This window comes from Astyanax mexicanus, chromosome 14, assembly GCF_023375975.1.
Source record: "Astyanax mexicanus isolate ESR-SI-001 chromosome 14, AstMex3_surface, whole genome shotgun sequence".
In the NCBI taxonomy this organism is placed as follows: Eukaryota; Metazoa; Chordata; class Actinopteri; order Characiformes; family Acestrorhamphidae; genus Astyanax; species Astyanax mexicanus.
In genome coordinates, this window is record NC_064421.1 from 45,287,421 (window position 1) to 45,307,796 (window position 20,376).

At 37.3% G+C, this 20,376-nt stretch overlaps 1 protein-coding gene across 2 annotated transcripts in view; it reads left to right on the plus strand.

Moving 5' to 3' along the window:
- Positions 1-20,376, plus strand: part of mdga2a (MAM domain containing glycosylphosphatidylinositol anchor 2a) — a 224,100-nt gene that overhangs the window by 196,363 nt on the left and 7,361 nt on the right. The window contains exons 12-15 of one of the 2 annotated variants that reach the window (XM_022672621.2): positions 11,164-11,184; positions 13,166-13,321; positions 14,763-14,927; positions 19,647-19,777. In XM_022672621.2, the coding sequence (XP_022528342.2) occupies positions 11,164-11,184; positions 13,166-13,321; positions 14,763-14,927; positions 19,647-19,777 (473 nt within the window). The remainder of the gene's footprint in view (positions 1-11,163; positions 11,185-13,165; positions 13,322-14,762; positions 14,928-19,646; positions 19,778-20,376) is intronic. The other variant, XM_049463507.1, reaches the window with a different exon arrangement.

Consider the following 20,376-nt stretch of genomic DNA (forward strand, 5'->3'; position numbering starts at 1 on the left):
TTTTAGCTTCTTTTTAGAGAGCATTTGATCCCACTTGAAATTAGTGTTCAATTTGGGTGGTAAAGGTGGAAACAAGTCATTAAGTTGCAAATAAAAAATAGGGCCCAATCCCATTTCACCCCTTGGTTCTACCACTTATCCCTACCCCTTGTTTTTGAGTGTAACCCTACTCCTTAGAACAGAGCTACAAGAGAAAGGGGTGAAATCCTCCCTTTAAGAATTGGGACAACCCTTCAACAAGCACCAAGGTACCTAGCTGCTGCTGGTTAACTAGTTAATATTAGGGCGTATTTTATTGTATGTCTTCAGAAAAGGGGAGAAATGGTGCAGAAATTAATTATTTTTGTCCATTCCTTAATTTCTCTGTGATGGGGAGCTGAAATTAGCTTTGATTAGCTTCTTGTTTTTTATTTTTTATTTTTTCCGCCTTAAATGCTGCAGCTCCTGCCGTATGTTGCACCATTTAAGGTGGAACGGGAAAGTTAGATAAGCTATCTAGCTACTGAGACAAACTACTAGCCATCTTTTTTATGCTTGTTAAGAAGAATTTAACCATAAAACACTGAACAACAACACAATATTACTAACTATGGGAATATACTGCTGATGGTTTATTTGGTCCCACTGATTGATTTATTTCATTCTACGCCCAAAATTAACCACACCCATGATTAATTAAGATAATTAGTTCATGTTTTTTGCCTGTTTCGAGCTGCACAAGGCATATGTTTTGCGACCTCATGATACCAATAATACAGGAGACACAGGACACGCCCCTAAATCAATTAGCGCAAAGCGCAAAATGACCGGTGGACTACAGATCACTTAAATAGGACCCTTATAAACTACATAAAAATTAAATCTGTTATGTTCTCTAAATGCCACACAGGATTTTTCATTATTACAATTAAATTAAAACCAATATTATGCTACAAAAATGTATTATATGACCTAAAACTCATGAGGTGCCCTGTGATTCCTACCCCTCCAACTCTGTATGCTAAATAATTCGAATGTAACTAATCTGGATTTAAAAAGGTCAATTCTGAACTATAAACACCCAGTTTTATACTTTTCACATTTCATTGTACAGTTTATGGACATACAGTTTATTCAGGAATTGCGCTATTGCAGTTCCTCTGTTGCAGTTTTAGTTTATTGATGGCAGAAAGCATTTCTCAAAGCAGATCATTTACAACCTGTGGGGAAAGGATGAGCAGCAAAGGCTAAATAAGATTTACAGTGACCCCAGCGCCAGTACACGTTTAACCTGTGCAAGACAAATGGTGAAGCAAATGAGAAGAATGGAGGCACGGTGCCATGTTGCATCGTTTCAAGGTGCGGTTACCCAGCACACGAGTTTTGGGAATGGCTGAGTGTTTGGAAATGGCTTTGGAAAGCCTCCAGCCAGCTTGTGCTGATGTTCCTTTACTATAGAACAGAGGGGCTAAGAGGATCAGTGATACTGCTAACTGATGCAGTTAGTAAGCAGTCAGTCAATGAAAATGAAGCCAAAATCTTCCGCCATGTTGGCGATCCTGAAACCCGAGTCTCTAGAGCGCAGTAGAGACCAGAGGAGGAAGAAAGACTGTGGAGAGAGACAGCCTACTCATTTAAATAACCCCGCCCCTGAGGGCTGCCTCCACAGAGCTATACACAGTCTATGGTCCCGCCCATACAGTCATTGGTCTCACTCCCACCCCGGCTAGGTGTAACCCAGCCCTTTTACAATAACCACACCTTTTTGAATAGAGCTGAATAACTGTTTAAAAATGAATTATGTCTAGATATAAAAAAATTACAATATAAGCAGAGGTTACACTAGCTGCTACATTTAAATAAAGGAGGTAGAATTACAGTATATTAAAAAAACGTGATTGAAAGTTGTTCTGTTTTGCCATTGAAACCTATGGTAATGGGTGGAGTTACACAGCTTTCTGCAACCGAACAGCAGGGGGCGCCCGACCTGTGGTGGCTTCACTTTTAAGAGACGATGCTCTATCCAGCTATACACAGTCTATGATCCAGACCATACTGTTAATTTATAAACAGTATTGGTGTAGCAATCAATGCACGTCTTAAACAAAGGTGTAAAAATGATCAATTTAAGCTTTTTACTCAAGTAAAAGTGTAAAAGTACTGGTTTTAAAACTACTTAAAGTATAAAAGTAAAAGTAATGTAAGGGGGGGAAATGACATTAGGAACAAAATCTATACAAAGAGTCCTATAGTGCACTTTTTTCAACACAGTTTTGGGCGGAATCTGATAAATCTGATGAATCTGATGATGTGTAAACTCTCAACAACTATAGCATAAATATCAAATCAGGCTAGATGCAGATCACACTACTTCTGCACCATTTCTGCTCCAGCTCTTTATGTATGTAATGTTGCTGCCGCACCTTTACAGTCCTCTGCTGAGACACGCAAAAGTGCTGCACTGTTAAGATACTAACGTGCCAAAGTCAGAGCTCACCTGCCTCTTAAAGCGAATGGCATCTGATACACTGATTGGTTTATTTCATGTTACACCCAAAATCACTCATGATTATTTAAGAGAATTTAAGTTTATGCCTTTTGTGTATTTTGAGCCACACAAGCAAACTTTCTTTTTGTGCCCTCAAAATACCAAAGGCACAGTGACACACCCACCTAAATTACGCGGCATGATGTTCAATTCACTTGTGTGCTATAGATCACTAAAATAGGGCCCTTCAATACATAATATTGTATAAATTGCATGAATGTTGAATTTTATCATTTCTAAATTTCTGCCAGATCAAAAATTCTGATTAATATTGCCTTTTATTTATATAGGATTATAGATTTATGGTGAGTTAACCTCACTTTTTTTCAAAATACAATGTTTAGTATCTTAAGCCCAAAATAAACTAAAACTTTTTGTTTTTGTATTTGTATTCAATTAAAGCTTACTAAAACGAATGTAATATGCACAAATACAAATATTTTTGTAAATGTTGTATATAAAATATATAAGTTATGATTAGATATTTAAAAATTTGTTTGCTGCAAATATAATCGTTAATTAAGATTTAACTACAAATAAGTCATAGGTTATCAATTGCAACAAAAGATTTTTTTTTTTAACTTGACTTCCAGTTTTCCTGTGTATAATTCACCAAATCCGGAAAGTCAAACTCCCTCAGTAATAGCATTCCTGCTCAAATAAATCTCAGAGGAAATGGAATAAGAAAGCTTGACTTTCCACACGTTCCTTATCCTCCAGTTCAACACAGGACTTCAGCAGTAATCCGCAATACTTTCAGCAGGGTTTTTTATTGACAGAATGAGAGTGAAAATGCAATCTTTAAGCGTAAAGCTCTATGGGGAAGGAAATGCAGCTTCCATGAGGCTGAAACCTAAACAAGATCACCTTGCTATCCCACGCTAAAGCTAAAGCAAAAAGCTGTAAATTATAGCAGGTCTAAAAAAAATCTTGTGGTTTGTTTGAATGCTTGTCATCCTCCTTTGGTAAAACTCAAATAGGCTAGCATTGCCACTATTATCAGGAGATCGCCAGTTCGAATCCTGTTCATGCAGCTTGCCATCGGCTGCCGGAGCTCCGAGAGAGCACAATTGGCTTGGCTCTCTCTGGGTGGGTAGATGGTGCTCTTTACCCTCATCACTCCAGTGGGTGATGTCGATCAGCACAAGGCTGCGTCTGTGAGCTGATGTATAGGAACCGATTTGCTGTGCTTTCCTCCAAACATTAGCGCTGTGATGCTACTTGGTAATGCTGCATCAAAGGAAGCATGTGTTAGTCTTCACCCTCCTGGTGTGTTGGGGCATCACTAGTGGTAGGGGGAGTCCTAGTGAGTGGTTTGGGTAATTGGCCGTGTAAATTGTGCAGAAAATGGGGAAAAAAATGAAAAAAATTAACAGTAACTGGAAACGTTTTATTGCAGTTTTTGATACTTTTAAACAGTTTTTGTCTTTGATACTTTCAAGACTTGTGGTAAAGTTTAGGATCAAGTTTATGCAGAACTTTAGAAAATTCTCGAAGGTTCTCAAACTTTGAAGCACCACTGTATGTGTGTGACTGGTTCAGCAGGTTTAGGTTCAGCAACAGTATGTGCTGAAAGAATGAGGTCAGCTAGAAAATCAACAAAATGTCACAACATTAACGACATTATTTTTTAAAGTTTTATACAATATGACTGTAGGTGAAGCAGATCTGCTTCTGTGTTGGGAATTATGATTATGATTATAATTAAATACTGGGAGTAAACAGTGGAAAATACATATGGAATCTTTTGGTTGAGTAGTGCAGATGTGATGCCAGTGCCTTGGGCTTTTTTTCCACTCTGCTGTGGAAACTTAATTGATTTCGAATTCAAATTGAAGTAATTTTATATTTGCTTGCGTATATTTGAGTGTGTATAATGCCGATACAGAAACAGACAGTTTGACTAGTGAAGAGTCAAATACAGTCTAAAACACAGTCTAAAACAGTTTAGTCTGTTGCCATGGGCAGCTTCTTTTCCATTGGCTTCTTTCTAGAGGTGGAAAGTAACTAATTACATTTACTCACGTTACTGTAATTGAGTAGATTTTATGAGTAGTTTGTCATTTTTAGTTCAAGTAGTTTTTAGAATAGGTAATTTTACTTTTGCTCAAGTAGATTTTGACACAAGTAATTAACTTCGCTACATTATAAAACTCCCCGTTACCGTGTAAAGAATAAAATGCTGGGAAAAAAACAATTGTCTGAATTAAAAATAAATAAATAAATTGGTGCGTTACTTAATTACAATTTTTTTAGTACTTTTTCCACCTCTGCTTCTGTCACAATCTATTTGCATACTGGGTGTGTCCAAGAGTTTCTGACTAACACTCACCATCAGTGTGTAGTGATTCCCCCCCTGGGCTAACTTACAAATAAATCAACTTCCCCTTTAGTTGTAATTACTTGATGTTTTAATTTATGATAACTCAAGTTTTCATTCCCCATTACTTAAAAACGTAGAAACTTAATTGCTTTCAAATTCAAATTGAAGTAATTTTATTTTTGCTTGCGTATATTTGAGTGTGTATAATGCTGATACAGAATCAGACAGTTTGACTAGTGTGACTCACAAACCAGTGAAGAGTAAAATACAGACTAAAACAGCGGGAAATGGACATAAAACTACAGAACTGTTTTCCTACCATTCTGAGAATTCCAAGGTCCAGATGGAGACGATCAAAACACTTTAAGTCTTGAGTGAGAGAGACCTCTGTGTGCAGCCGAAAGCTTAGAGGCTTTGATAGTGTGTGAGGAGTCACAGGCTGTGCTCCCGTTTCCCTGGCGTGCGTATACAGTTTTTGTACAGTGCAGTACTATCGATTTTTCTATTGACTTTTTTCGCTGTGCTGCTTCGTCTTGGGGAGGCCTCCGTTTCAAAGGCTATTTTGGTCCCATCTGAACTTCAACAGGTTGATGTAGGTGAGAAGTGCACAGATACACATGTTTTCCTGCTTCCTGTCTCTCTGCTGTTACAGTATATTTCTCAAAACAGAACAGACACTAACTCGTCTCTGCGTTCTGAGAGCCGCATTCACAAAACACCAGCAAACTAAATAAGCTTGTAAATTATTTGTTAAAAGATATGTGAATTATATTTATAATTCCCTGGATTACCTCCAGTAGCCTGAATAGGGCACTTGTTAATAATTTAGTTTTTTTGTTTGTTTGTTTGTCTTTTTGATAAAAAAAAAAAAAAAAATCTTTGCATTATGAGGAAAGCTTTTTTTTTTTTAGTTTTTTTTTTATTGACATATGCCCGCTGACTAATTCAAACTCATTAAAATTGTTATATATTTAAATGTATTACCTAACAAATGTTATGACAAATATCATATATTAAATAAAAAAAGTGTTGTTATTTTCCAAAAACCTCCAGTAGCCTGGATAGGGCACAGAGTTACACAGAGGGTAATATTCTGAAAAAAACAGCAGTTCCTTATTTATTATTATTTTCTACTATTAAAAAAACAATAGTAGTGTTTCTTGTATTCTTGTATTGTAGTAGTGTTAAAGTGCTTGTATTCTAAATGTTTGTTAATACAAACAAAATACACTTATTCCTAACCAAATGTTAAGTGTGTGTTTCATCTGAAAGACAGCAAAAGTGTCATTTGTCACTAAAATTCATTAAAATTGATTAAAGAAATAAATAATTAAACAAAGAATCAATTTAAACTGAAACAGGATTTCATTATTCAGCAAGTACCTCCAGTAGCCTGAATAGGGCAATTTTAAATAATTTAAATAATTTAAATTATTAATTAAAATGTATCACCTAACAAATGTAATATAATATGTTAAATAAAAAAAAATAATAAAACTAAATGTTGTTATTTACCAAAAACCTCCAGTAGCCTGGATAGGGCACAGAGTTACACAGAGGGTAATATTCTGGAAAAAAAAGCAGCAGTTCTTATTTATTACTAATATTTTTACTAATAAATAGAAAGTAATAATGTTTCTACTAGTGTTACATCCAGTGATGCAGTGACCCAGTAAATGTTGGCCTCAACCACACCAAAATAACAACAGGCTAGCGAGCTAACAAGCTAATAGGCTAACAGGCTAAAACTAGGTTTGCTATGCTCTGCCCTAATCACAGGCTTGTCTTATACCCCAAACACAACAGTGCATTTTTACTTTCTTCTTGTGTCTCAGGGAGTGACATCCGGCCTATGCGACACATGTTCATTTTAGCCTCTTTTCCTAGGTGGTGTTGGTTAGTTGGTTAGTCCTGCGCCTGCTGGACTGTGGTTAGGTTAGCTTTGCTTGCTTTAGCTTAGCATTAACTTAGCTTAGCCTATCCTGGCTGGTTATTGTTCTGGCATGTGGGTGAGCATGCCCAGCCACAGTAAACTCTGTGCAGTACCCCGAATGCAGTGTGTAGTATTACGCCTACGTGCCGACACCTCCTAGGTGCTGATAACACTTTATCCTGTGTTAGGGCTGCAACTATTAGTCGATATAATCGACGATGTCGATTATTGGAATTTGTAAACAACAAATATCATTGTCTACTAATTGTTATTTTCTACTATATTCTACTAATACTGCATTAAAAAAAGTGCTGGGGACAGAAGCTGTTTCTATCGTTTTTGGAGATTAGGGACATCGCATAAATAATCGCTGACTAAACGATTAATCGGCTACCAAAATAATCATTAGTTGCAGCCCTATCCTGTGTATCCTTTAGTGCTGTCCTTGATCATTCTACACATTTGCACCTCTAATTTTCATATTTATACTCCTATAACTCCTACAGCAACCTATTGTGTTGCATAAGAAAGTGGCAGAATGATTTACATAGTCATAATTGAGTATATGGGTGAATAAAATTCTTCATTCTTTGTGAGTGCAGTATAATGTCGGTGTGCAACTATATATATATATGTATATATATATATATATATATATATCTATATATATATATATATATATATATATATATATACACACGCAAGCACTGGTACTGTTCTAACTCTGTATTTAACGATGTTACCTTAGTGCTTCTGCATAACTCACATACTCATATACAGTAATTGCTCCCCCACATCCGGCAAGAGAACGAGATCGCATTTAAGGCAGAGAGGGGGAGCGAGGTTGTGAATGAGGGGAAAATGAAGAAAGAGAGAGAGAGAGAGAGAGAGAGAGGGAGCTTATCAATTAGAGTATGTGGTAATGTAGCGCATGTTTCCAAATATGCAACATCTGTTTGGCTCAGCCAGGCAGTCTTCTCCTCCTTACTCCATTTAGAAACAGCTGGGTGGTTTACAGATGGGGAATTGTAACCTCTGATGTGTAATTAGACGCTTGATTGTGACACGGACGGGGAAAAGATGTGATGAACAATTAAAATGAAGCATTTTAAGAACTTTTTAAAGCACATTGGAAAAGCTGGAACCAGAAGCAGCTTGAGCTGTTTGACACACAGCGGCCAGATCCTCTGTTGTGTTGAGTTTCTGCTTCTCTACAAACAGAGAAACAGACCTTTATTAAATTTATTAGGTTATTAGGTCAATGAAAATGATGGTTTTAGACCACAATAATTTTTTTGTGGTGACGGACAGTTCTGGTGGAAACAGGAGAGTTTTTTTTAGTGGTAGTGTATCTTGCTTTGTCTGTTTGGTCTAAAGTTAGTTTAACAATAAAACTGACAATAAAAAAGGCTAGAACTATATGAAATATCAGGTTGCCATATTCATATTGCCGAGTTCATTTCATTCATCTAAGCATCCATCCTTCTATCCATTTGTCCATCTATAAATATGCATTGAGTTGAATAGACAGTGGATTGAAAGTGATGGCTCAGTGTTTAGACTGACTTGCAAAAGTATTCATACCCTTTTTGCTTTTTCACATTTTGTCACCTTACAACCACTGTTTTGTTGAGATTTTAAGTGATAGACTAACACACAGTAGCACATACTTGTGAAGTGAAACGAATATTTTAATCAAATTAAAATCCATGTCAGTGTCAGTGGTATGAAAGTGGGGAAGGTGAGTTTGGGCACCCCTGAACATTTTTATGATTTTCCTTTATAAATCATTATTTTTTCAGATCAGCAATTTCAGTTACATTTATCATATAGCAGATGAACACAGTGATATTTGAGAAGGGAAATTAAGTTTATAGGATTTACAGAAAGTGTTCAATAATTCTTTAAACTAAATTAGGCAGGTGCATAAATTTGGGCTTTCCAATAGAAAAATCATCAATATTTAGTAGATCCTCCTTTTGCAGAAATAACAGCCTCTAAACGCTTCCTATAGATTCTAATGAGAGTCTAGTTGAATCTTCTGGTTGAAGGTATTTTGGCTTATTCTTCTTTACAAAACAAACATCTCTAGTTCAGCTGTAATTACAGTGAAAGGTGGATCTACTAAGTATTGATAAATACTTAGTATATAAATACTTTTGCATGTTTTATTCACAATTATGTGTTGGTCTATCACTTCAAATCTACATTTAGTTTTGTGGTTATAATGAGACAAAATGTGAAAAAGATCAAGGGTATAAATACTTTTGCAAGTCAGTGTAGAACGCTGAGTTATTAAGGACAGCAAGGCCCTTAACCCTCACCACTCTGGGCATGTGTGCTCACTATATCACTGTGTGTGTGTTTCTGTGTGTGTTCACTGCATGGAAAGCCACATTCCGTCTGTGTCCAACACAAGTTTGGTGAATATGGTCGTCTTGTCTTAAATATATATATATATATATATATATATATATATATATATATATATATATATATATATATATATATAGATACACAGTGAATTTGCTAATGGTGCACCAACTTACACTGTTTTAATGATGATTTTACACTGGTAAACACCAGCAGATGTTGCACATGTCCCACCAAACCATCACTGATCATCAGTTAATTTTACATTTCATTTAAAGTAAATCAAGGGAGCAGAGTCTGGAGGAAGAGTGGAGAAACACACAGTCCAATCTGCTCGAGGTCTAGTGTGAAGTTCCCACCAATCAGTGATGGTTTGGAGAGTCATGTCTGTCATCTGCTGGTGTTGATCCACTGTGTTTTATTATCAAGTCTAAAGTCAGTGCAGTTTTGTTTTCCCACAAAATCTTACAGCACTTCATATCTTACAGCTTCCCTCTGCTACTGACAGCTTTTATAGAGATGTGGATTTCATTTTCCAACAGGACTTGGCACACTGCCCACACTGCCAAAAGTACCAATTGGTCTTATATAAAATACTGATTTTTTGAGACACAGATTTTTTGTTTTTTATTGGCTGTAAGCTTCATAATCATCAACAATGAAAGAAATAAATGCTTAAAATAGATCACTCTGTGTGTAATACATCTATATAATATATGAGTTTCACATTTTGAACTGAATTACTGACATAAAGTACCTTTTCAATGTAATGAACCACTAGTGTCATCTTATCATATGAGTCTGATCACAGCATGTGACTCTCCAATTGCAATTTCTCCAGGCAAAGATCTGTTCAGGTATTTATTCAGGTGCTCAGAGCTCTGCTCAGCATTTTAGAGATGCTCCCACATGTTAAGATTCAGATTCCCAGCTGTCCAAGCTGTTCTATGTGCCATAAGCTTAAAGAAGACTCTTAAACACCAGTTGACACAAATAAAATAATAATAAAAATACGAATATATAGTTCTGGAAAAAATTAAGAGACCACTTCAGTTTCTGAATCAGTTTCTCAGATTTTGCTATTTATAGGTTTTTGGTTGAGTGAAATGAATATTGTTGTTTTATTTTATAAACTACAGACAACATTTCTCCCAAATTCCAAATAAAAATATTGTCATTTAGAGCATTTATTTACAGAAAATGAGAAATGACTGAAATAACAAAAAAGCTGCAGAGCTTTCAGACCTCAAATAATGCAAAGAAAACAAGTTCATATTTATAAAGTTTTAGGAGTTTTAAGAGTTCAGAAATCAATATTTGGTGGAATAACCCTGGTGGTTTTTAATCACAGTTTTCATCATGCATCTTGGCATCATGTTCTCCTCCACCAGTTTTACACACTGCTTTTGGATAACTGTATGCTGCTTTATTCCTGCTGCAAAAATACAAATATAGCATTTTAGCTTGGTTTGATGGCTTGTGATCATTCATTTTCCTCTTGATTATATTCCAGAGGTTTTCAATTTAGTAAAATCAAATAAATTCGTCATTTTAAGTGGTCTCTTATTGTTTTTCCAGAGCTGTATATATTTTGTGCAACATACTCTTTTAGCAAACCTCCAGATTCACAGCTTTTAAATTAAATTAAGAGATTTAGGTCTGATCACTGTTCACCCGAACAGACCCTCAGCTCTTCTCTTCTCCACCAACCTTCTTATCTCCGTCTCACTCTTGCACTCTCTGCTCTACCCAATCCCCACTCTTCTTTCTGTTGTTCATCAGCTCCTCCACTCTCCCCCAATCTTCTCCCACTCTATTTTGCTGTGTGATAAAAGGCAATGATCCTTAAACCATTCTCTTTTTCAAATTACACTCTGGGCACAAACAACATTGTCCTATATTTCCCACACTATCTTTTATTATAGAGTAATAATGAGCTATTGACTGTAGCCCACCCACAGCTCCAATCTCATCGTTCCTAAACTCTTTTTTTCTTCTGATTTACAGCTCCTGTAAACCCTCACTGGAGTAAGTATCTTTTAAACCTGTCTTGCCGTCTCTAACCCAGTTTAATCATACCTTAAACATGTTTTTATCTCTGAAATTTGACATGTTATTAAGAAAAATAGGTGCTATAAAGCAGTGCTGATGCTGTAGTGGGCACTGTTTTTTTCTTGTTGATGAGAAACACAGAGTAGCAGAGAGTATTTGTGTCGTCATTCTCCTCTCCAGTGATCAATATCTGGTCTTCTGTAATGATCAGGCTTTCCAGCTACAACCAGACAATCTCCAAACTGTATTTCCGCACTATAACGCACATTTAAAATCCTTTAATCTTCCCAAAAAGCATCAGTGCATCTTAAAATCTGTGTGTCTTATGTATGAATTTTACCAGTCAGGTATTAAGGAGCAGTTAAGCCACTCCACTGAAGTACAGCATTATACAGGAGTTTTAATTCAGTTCTCCAGCAGTATTAGCATTAGCTGCTAACCGCGCTAAGTGCTAGCTCTTTTGCCTTTTGTTCAGAGGTGAGTATTATTGGACTGTAGCCTGCTGCTAACCCTGGAAAGCACTGGTGAAGCAGCATTAGCATTACCCGCTTACCGCGCTAAGTGCTAGCTCTTTCACCATTCAGAGGGAGTATAATTGCCTGTACTCTGCAAGTTTACTGTCTTAAAACAAGCTACGTGGGACGAACTGCTAGCTAATGTCACCCTGACTTACCAGAACACTTAGCGTTCCTCCTGATAATGCTAATGCTGCTACACCCAGCCTTAGTGGAAGTAAACAGAAGCGCTTTACTCACCTAAATAAACATTTTTTAAGAGAGAAAGTAAGTGTAGTATTACAAACAGCACACGTTTGACTTTAAGAGATAATGTTTTTTAAAGAATTACAGTTTTGTTAACGTAGCTTAGCGTTGCTTTACAGGTCCCTCGTGGGAAGATCTGTTAAATTAGAAGGAAAACAGGGTGACACCTCTGCTCCTTACTAGTGTTGCATAATGCGCCTTATAATCCAGTGTGCCTAATGTATGAAAATAGATGTTTATTGATAGTGTGCTTTATAATCCGGTGCGCCTTATAGTGTGTAAAATGCGGTAACTTACTTTTTCACATCTCTGTGAAAGAATTTTGGTCCACTCTTCTTTACAGAATTGGTTTTAATTTCACCACATTGGAGGGTTTTCAAGCATATTTTAAATTGTTCGACACTTTTTTATTTACTAAATAGTTCTATGTATTTTTCTTCATAGTTTGGATGACTTTTGTCATAATCTACAATGCAGAAGCTTGGTTTATATATTTTTTTTAAAATAATGAAAAAAAAAACACCCTGATTTTAAGGTGTGTCCAAACTAGGGCTGCACCATATGCCGTTTAAGCATCGTCATCGCAATGTGCACATGCACAATAGTCACATCGCAGGACGTACAATGTCACCTAAGGCAATTGAATCAAACACGTCATTGTTGCAATGTTTTGATTCTTGACACAAGAAGTAGATACACAGAGCTGTCCCTGTGTCTGTGTAAGTGACAGCCTGCTGCTGCCCGAGAAGCAGGAGGGGGAGGGGGAGCAGGCATAAACACGAGTTAACCGCATGGCCTCCACATGGTTGGGCACGTGCTTATAAACGCAGCAGCTGACAGCCTGTCGAAAGCTGTGCACCTCATTTCATCACAGTTTTGCACTGATATTTCCAGTTACAGCTGAAATCACACTTTTGATAACAGAAAAATGCTTTCTTTTACCCTTTAAAAGGTCATTTAGCTTAGTTTAGCTGTTTTCCTCAGCTCTCGGTTGGTCCGGATCTCTAAAGTGAGACAGCGCATGGGTGGGGGTGGAGGGTTTTGTCAAAAACAAAAACAATGAAATGTCAATTTTTTTCAATATCGAGCAGCCCTAGTTCAAACATTTAACTGGTTTTGTATGTTCCATTAACTCAACAGATTATGTTGATTATGTTATAACAAAATAATAAATTAAGAATGTATCCTTGCCATAGGTAAATTCCATTGCAACTTTGAGGAAGAAGCCATATGTATGTTCACCCAAGACAAGGCCGAGGAATTTGACTGGACGAGACACAGCGCCGCCACCAGGGACACCAAGTACACTCCCAACACCGGACCCAGCAGTGACCGCAGTGGATCCAAGCAAGGTAAACACACATACACACAAGTCATAAAGTAATAAAGCAATAAAAAGAGCAATAAATCTAGAAAACATCTTAGACATCTGGAGATTTCTGCACTGATCCTGAGTAAATAGTGCTGTACCAGATGTGTAGGCTTTACACAAGTATAATATGATTAGGTTCAGCAGCAGCTGCCCCAATGGATCCAGAGCAGGAGTGCAGCAAACTTGTATTACTGGATCTGACCATTCAGTTTATATATTCTATAGAATCAGAAAATAAGAAAGAAGAAATGATCAGTATCTTACAGTAATTTGCTTTCTTGAACGTATATCTGTGTTCTGCTTTTATTCGAGACATCATGTCATCAGTGAATAGAGAGTCAATAGCAATTTAGGTCAACTGTAGTCTGTCAGCCAGTTGCAAAAGAAAAACCTGAGTCTTTTTTAAAGCTAAAGTAGATTGTAGATTTAGTTAATCAAATGCAGTGTACTGTGATGAAATCATGCTGCTGCAATTAATTGTTATTGTAGACACACTATGTGGATGGAAATTAAGTGTCAGTAAAAGAGGTAAAAGAGGTTTTGCAGACTACGGGTTCTATCTTACACCCTGTGCAAAGCACGTCGCAATGCTTATTGCTATCTTACACTCCGTCTAGGGCTGCAACTAATGACTATTTTATTAGTTGCCTAATCTGCTGATTATTTGTTAGATTAGTCGATTAGTCACAATGATTTTTTTTTGCCATATCCTCCATTTGTACTTCCTACTGGTGAGGACAGCTAAACATTTAGAACCCAATTTAGACATATTTTGCAGTGTATTTTGATAGTTTTACAAACCTATATTAAACTAAAAATTACTAATATATTTATATTATAGGAAACATTCACATTCATTCACATTGTTTTCTTATGTTTTTTCAAGGAGAGACCTCCCTTGATTGAAATGATTGTTTGTCTAAGAAAATGAAGTTTTTTTTTTATTAAAGTCTGTAGTTACATAACATGTAACTTACTTTTAATGAAGAGGACAGAGAACAGTATCTCCCCAACACTTAGCCAGCTAACGTTAGCTTGATTAATGTTAGTAATGTTAATGGAAAACAACACAGGTGCTCCACTGACTGATCTGAACGCATTTTCCCCGAGAGGCAGCAGTGCACAAAACCAACTTTTACCTGAACAATGAACAGAATACCAAATAAAATAACATTGCTGTTCCCTTAAATGAGCCGGCGATCTCCCGATCATAGTGGCAGCGCTTAACCCGCTTGACCCCTCGGAGCCCTCATTTATTCATTTTAAAACTAAATAGTGTTATTAGTGTTAGACGGCAAGAAGTGATCAAATTCTTCAGTACAAAAAAATTGCCTGTATTAATTATTCATATTAGAATAAGACTGTAATTTTTAAGAGACACCTGATAAACCCTGGATTGTTTGTTTGTTTGCTTTGTGTAGGTTATTACATGTACATAGAAACTTCAAGACCTCGTCAGGAAGGAGACAAGGCTCGACTGTTGACTCCATTGTTCAACGTTGCTCCAAAAAATCCCTACGGGAATGTGGCCACTAATCCAACCTACTGCCTTAGCTTCTACTACCACATGTACGGGAAACACATAGGTAAGGTATAAATAACGGACTGTTACTGTATGTGTTTGCTGATTAATATAAATTTGGGTTTTAAGTAAAAAGTAAAATTTTTTGCAAAAAAAAAAAAATAGCAATGCTCATTGCTATCTTACACCCCACCAACCATCTACTTTCACACCTTCCACCTGCACCACTGAAATAGCAATGGAGCCTATGAATATTTTTACACCATTATGCCTGGTGGTCTGTAACTCTGTTGTGTTCAGGTACATTTCTGGTGTGTTGCTGACCCAGTGTTCGTACACCCCCACTCATTACACACACATGGACGCCCAGCAGTGCACAAACCCAACTTTTACAACAACAATAAACAGAATACAGAATAAAATAAGATTGCTGCTCGTGAAAATTAACCGCTAGCACCCCTTCCCAGCGTGAACAAGCAGGTCAGTTTCTGCTACTGAGAAACGCAGAAGCACTTCACCATTAAAATAGCAATCTGCCAAAGTCAGAGTCAGAGCTGCTAGGTAAATTTCATGTTACGCCCAAAACACTTCTGTGAATAATTGGAGATTTGCTGTATTTTTCGCACTATAAGGCGCACTTAAAATCCTTATAGTGCAAACAAAAATCGTCAGTGCTCCTTATAATCCGGTGAAACTTATGTATGAATTCTATCAGTCAGGTATTAAGGAGCAGTGAAGCCACTCCACTGAACTACAGCGTTATACAGGAGCTCCTGTGAGGTTTCTCCAATTTTAAGACTGGGGCAGTATTAGCATTAGCCGCTAACTGTGCTAAGCGCTAGCTCTTTTGTCGTTTAGAGGTGAGTATTATCGGCCTGTTTCCTGCTGCTAACCCCGGCTAGCACTGCTGGAGCAGTATTAGCATTAGCCGCTAACTGCGCTAAGCGCTAGCTCTTAGCAGCATAGCCAGCTGTGGCTAGCAGCACTAGCTAGTCACAGTTAGCAGCATAGCCAGCCTCGGTTAGCAGTGTTAGACAGCCCCAGTTAGCAGTGCTACTTATCCCCGGTTAGCAGCACTAGTCAGCCACGGTTAGTAGCATTAGCCAGCCCCAGTTAGCAGTGCTATTTAGCTACGGTTAGCAGCACTAGCCAGCCGTGGTTAGCAGTGCTACTCAGCCATAGTTAGCATTGCTACTCAGCCCCGTTTAGTAGTGCTACTCAGACACAGTTAGCAGTGCTACTCAGACACGGTTAGCAGTGCTACTCAGCCATAGTTAGCATTGCTACTCAGTCCTGTTTAGTAATGCTACTCAGACACACTTAGCAGTGCTACTCAGCCACGGTTAGCAGCACTAGCCAGCCATGGTTAGCAGTGCTACTCAGCCCCAATTAGTCGTGCTACTCAGCCCTGGTTAGCAGTGCTACTGAGACACGGTTAGCAGCACTAGCTAGTCACAGTTAGCAGCATAGCCAGCCCCGGATAGCAGCACTACTTAGCCGTGGTTAGCAGCAAAGCCAGCCACGGTTAGCAGCGCTAGCCAGCACCGGTTAGCAGCATAGCCAGCCACGGTTAGCAGCGCTACCCAGTCACAGTTAGCAGTGTTAACTCCCTTATACTCTGTAATTCATCGGCGTAGCTTTACTGCTCCTTACAACCTAATGGGAAAAATTCATACGTAAGGCGCACTGATGATTTTTGGGAAAATTAAAGGATTTTAACTGTACCTTATAGTCCAAAAAATACGGACCATAAACCTTGGTTTGGACTCTGGTATAAATGCCCATACTCCTACCAGAGTGTTTCATGCCAATACATTTTTTTTTTACCAGATTGCGCCGTCTTGCGTCAGTAAAGATTCTGAAGCTTTATACCTTCTGTAAAACGAGCCGTAAACATGACCTCAGGTTAAACCAATCCCGTGTGAATGGAAATGTGGGTAAATATTTCATCAAATAGCGTGGAAAAGGAGTTTTTGCGGCTTTCCTGAAGTACAGAGCAGTGCACGGAGGCGTTAGGTTCAGTGTAGTTCCACATGGCACAGATACCTCGAGCCTTTTCAAGTCTGTGGTGAACCTCAGATGATAAACCTCAAATCTCTATAGAAGACAAGTTAAAGGACTCCTCAGAGACGCAGCATTTCTCACAGCTTTAGGCAGGGTTGCCTATAACCTACGTACAAGTTATGAATATGTAGCTTCTAATTTTCTGACTAACAGTTTGTACATTATTACTACAACAGGAGGTTATAAAATTGTTTTTTAATCACATTTTTGAAGGATATGGCAGTGTGTAAATCGAGTAGCCGCTCCCATCTAACATTTTTTAGCAGCAACTTTACAGGAGAGAGAAAAAACCTTCTAAACTTTCAATGGAAGTCAATGTAAGAAGAGTTTATTTCAGGTCATTTTGAAGAGTTTCTATTGGTCTGTTCATCAAGAAATTTTGGCACAGTGTGAGGGACAGTTTGTCTGTTCAAATTATGTAGTAAACTAAAAATTGACAAAAATAGAGAGAAGTGTTTTTCATTGGACAGCGACGATATGCAGCATGCATATACACATTTGAGAGACCTTTTCTATTTCACAAAGAACAAAAAAAAGTGGATTTTAGCTGACCTTTAAGTTTTTGACAACATGTTAAAAAGTAAAGAGGTATAAATACTTTTCAAGCCACTGTATTTTTTTTTCTGTTGTCCTGTAGTAAAAATACTTCCTAATAAAATAAATAGGCCTAAGACAGGGACTGATCCTGTGCTGAATCTGCAGCAATAATTTAAAACACTGTATATCACTGTTCCCCGCACCCCAATTCCAGATGTCCAGATACACTGAGGTCTTTTTCATGCTCTGCTCATGCTGGACATGCTCTTGCACTTCAGGGATTGTGTTGGCCTCCCTGGCCTCACAGACAAGCTTGTAACTGCAATTTTCTGGTTCGCAAAGCTGTCTGCCCTCAGAATTGGACGTGTCAGGCTAATTCAGCCTCACTAGGGTCTGTCCTCCCTGGCCTTTTCCAGCAGTGGCTCTGAAGATCTCAAGAACCCAAAACCAAGCGGGATCTTCTATCTAGATAAAAAAATCAGCAAAAAAACATAGAAAAAAAGCAAAATCATCATGCTCAAATTTCAGGCTTATTGAGTGATAGCCTGCAAAAAGAATTGCTACAAATAAAAAGAGAAGCAAAAAAAAGCAAAAAGCTTTTTTCGGTACCACGTTAAGGGTTTATAAATGGTTTACAATTAGTTTATTAATGGTTACTAATTAGGTTGTAAATGCCTTAAAAATCATTAATAATCAGTTATAACACATACGTAGAAAGGGCAACAATATAGATGGCTGTGGGTTCACTATTTGACAAACAACAGGTCATTGTTGCCCTTTCTATGTATGTGTTATAACTGATTATTAATGATTTTAAGGCATTTATAACCTAATTAGTAACCATTAATAAACTAATTGTAAATCATTTATAAACCCTTTATAAAGGTAGTCTTATTTTAAAGTGGTACCGCTTTTCCTTTCTTTTTAATGTACAGAAACGCAGCATTTTTTGCAGATTTAGGCTTTAAGGTTGTTGATTATGTAGCGTAGCCTATATCTTACGCACAAGTTATGAGCATGTAGCTTCTAATTTTCCAACTAACAGTTACCACATTATTTATACAAGAGAAGGTTATAATATTTTTAATCACATTTTTGAAGGTGATGGTAGGGTGTAAATCGAGTAGCCACTCCCATCTCCCGTCATTTTTATGCTGACATTTTTTTACCTTACGTCCACAAATTTCCAAAAAATCCAGCAAAAAAAAATAGGAAACAAAAACAGAATCACCATGCGGTGATAATCTGCATAAAGTATTGCTGCAAATAGCATGCATTATTTTTGTTGATGGCAAAGCAAAAAAAAAAAAAAAAACAAGAGAGCTTTTCCTGTTTTTTTTTTTTTATCTTTTTAACGTTCAGAAACGCAGCATTTCTCGCAGCTTTAGGCTTTAAGTTTGTGATTATGCAGCATAGGCTATAGCCTATATTTTTAATCACATTTTTGGAGGTGATGGCAGGGTGTAAATCGAGTAGCCACTCCCATCTCCTGTCATCTTTATGCTGACATTTTTTTTTTACCTTACGTCCACAAATTTCGGAAAAAAATGGAGCAAAAAACCATAGGAAACTAAAGCAGAATCACCGTGCTCAAATTTCAGGCTCATTGAGTGATAGCCTGCATAAAGAATTGCTGCAAATAGCATTCATTTGGAAGGTTATAATATTTATCACATTTTTGGAGGTGATGGCAGGGTGTAAATCGAGTAGCCACTCCCATCTCCCATAATTTTTATGCTAACATTTTTTTACCTTATGTCCACAAAAAAAACACATAGGAAACAAAAGCAGAATCACCTCACTGAGTGATAGCCTGCACAAAGAGGGGCTGCAAAAAGCATGCATTTGGATGGCAAAGCAAAAAAAAAAAAAAAGAGAGAGAGAAACGAGAGAGCTTTTCCTGTTTTTTTCTTTTTTTCTTTTTCATGTTCCATTCCTGCTTGAAGCATGTTTTTCTCTAGGGCCACTTATCCCAGCATGACTGCACTATTCTTCTCTGTGTCTTAAGTGTTCGACTCACTGTCTTCTCTTTTGCAAGGAAAAAGAACACTATAATAAAAGCATGGCTGGAATATCAAAGCACTCCTAGCAAAGCATACCTGGAACAGGAATAAGTGAGGACCATTAGCATTAGCAGCTCTGATAGTGTTTTATACTGTTTTGTTGTTCCTTCAATCAAAAGGTGCCCTGAATGTGTACTTGAGGCAGAAGAGTCAGACAGGTCAGGACAGCTCTGTGTGGACCCTCAGTGGAAACCAGGGGGACCGCTGGAGGCAAGCCAGAGTCAACATCCACCCCACTTCCTCATTCCAGGTGAGAAAAAGCACACACACACATACACACACACACACACACACACATATACACACACACACACTGCTCGCTGCTGCCTGTATTTTATTGGGTTATATACAGTATTCTGAAAGCTTTCTGTGTTGCTGGAGGTTATGCCTGTAATTTGTCTCCATAGTGGGAATCGGTAATAAAAAAAAAAAAAAACATGGAATCCTAGAATTAATGTTTATTACTACACTGTAAAATGTGATAAGTTCATCTTACTTAAATAAAAAAGAGGAAACCGGTTGCCTTGAAAAAGTTTAGCAATTATAACTGGTATTTTCAAGTTAAGTTCACTTTATGCTCGCTATTTAAGTGTACTCAAATCATAGTTAAATCTACACAGTTTACTTGAGTTGTTTCTACTTTAAATAGCCTGTAAATGTAAGTTGTTGTTTTTTTTTGTGTAAAACCCGATAAGTCGACTAAATGCAAAACTTTTGTTGTAACTAATTACCTAATACATTTAAGTTCATGTAATATAATTTTTTTAAGTACAGTGAACTTAAAAAAAATACATATGCATATATATTTAAAATTAATATTTTCCTGAACTTGTTTTTAGTCTTCTTTCT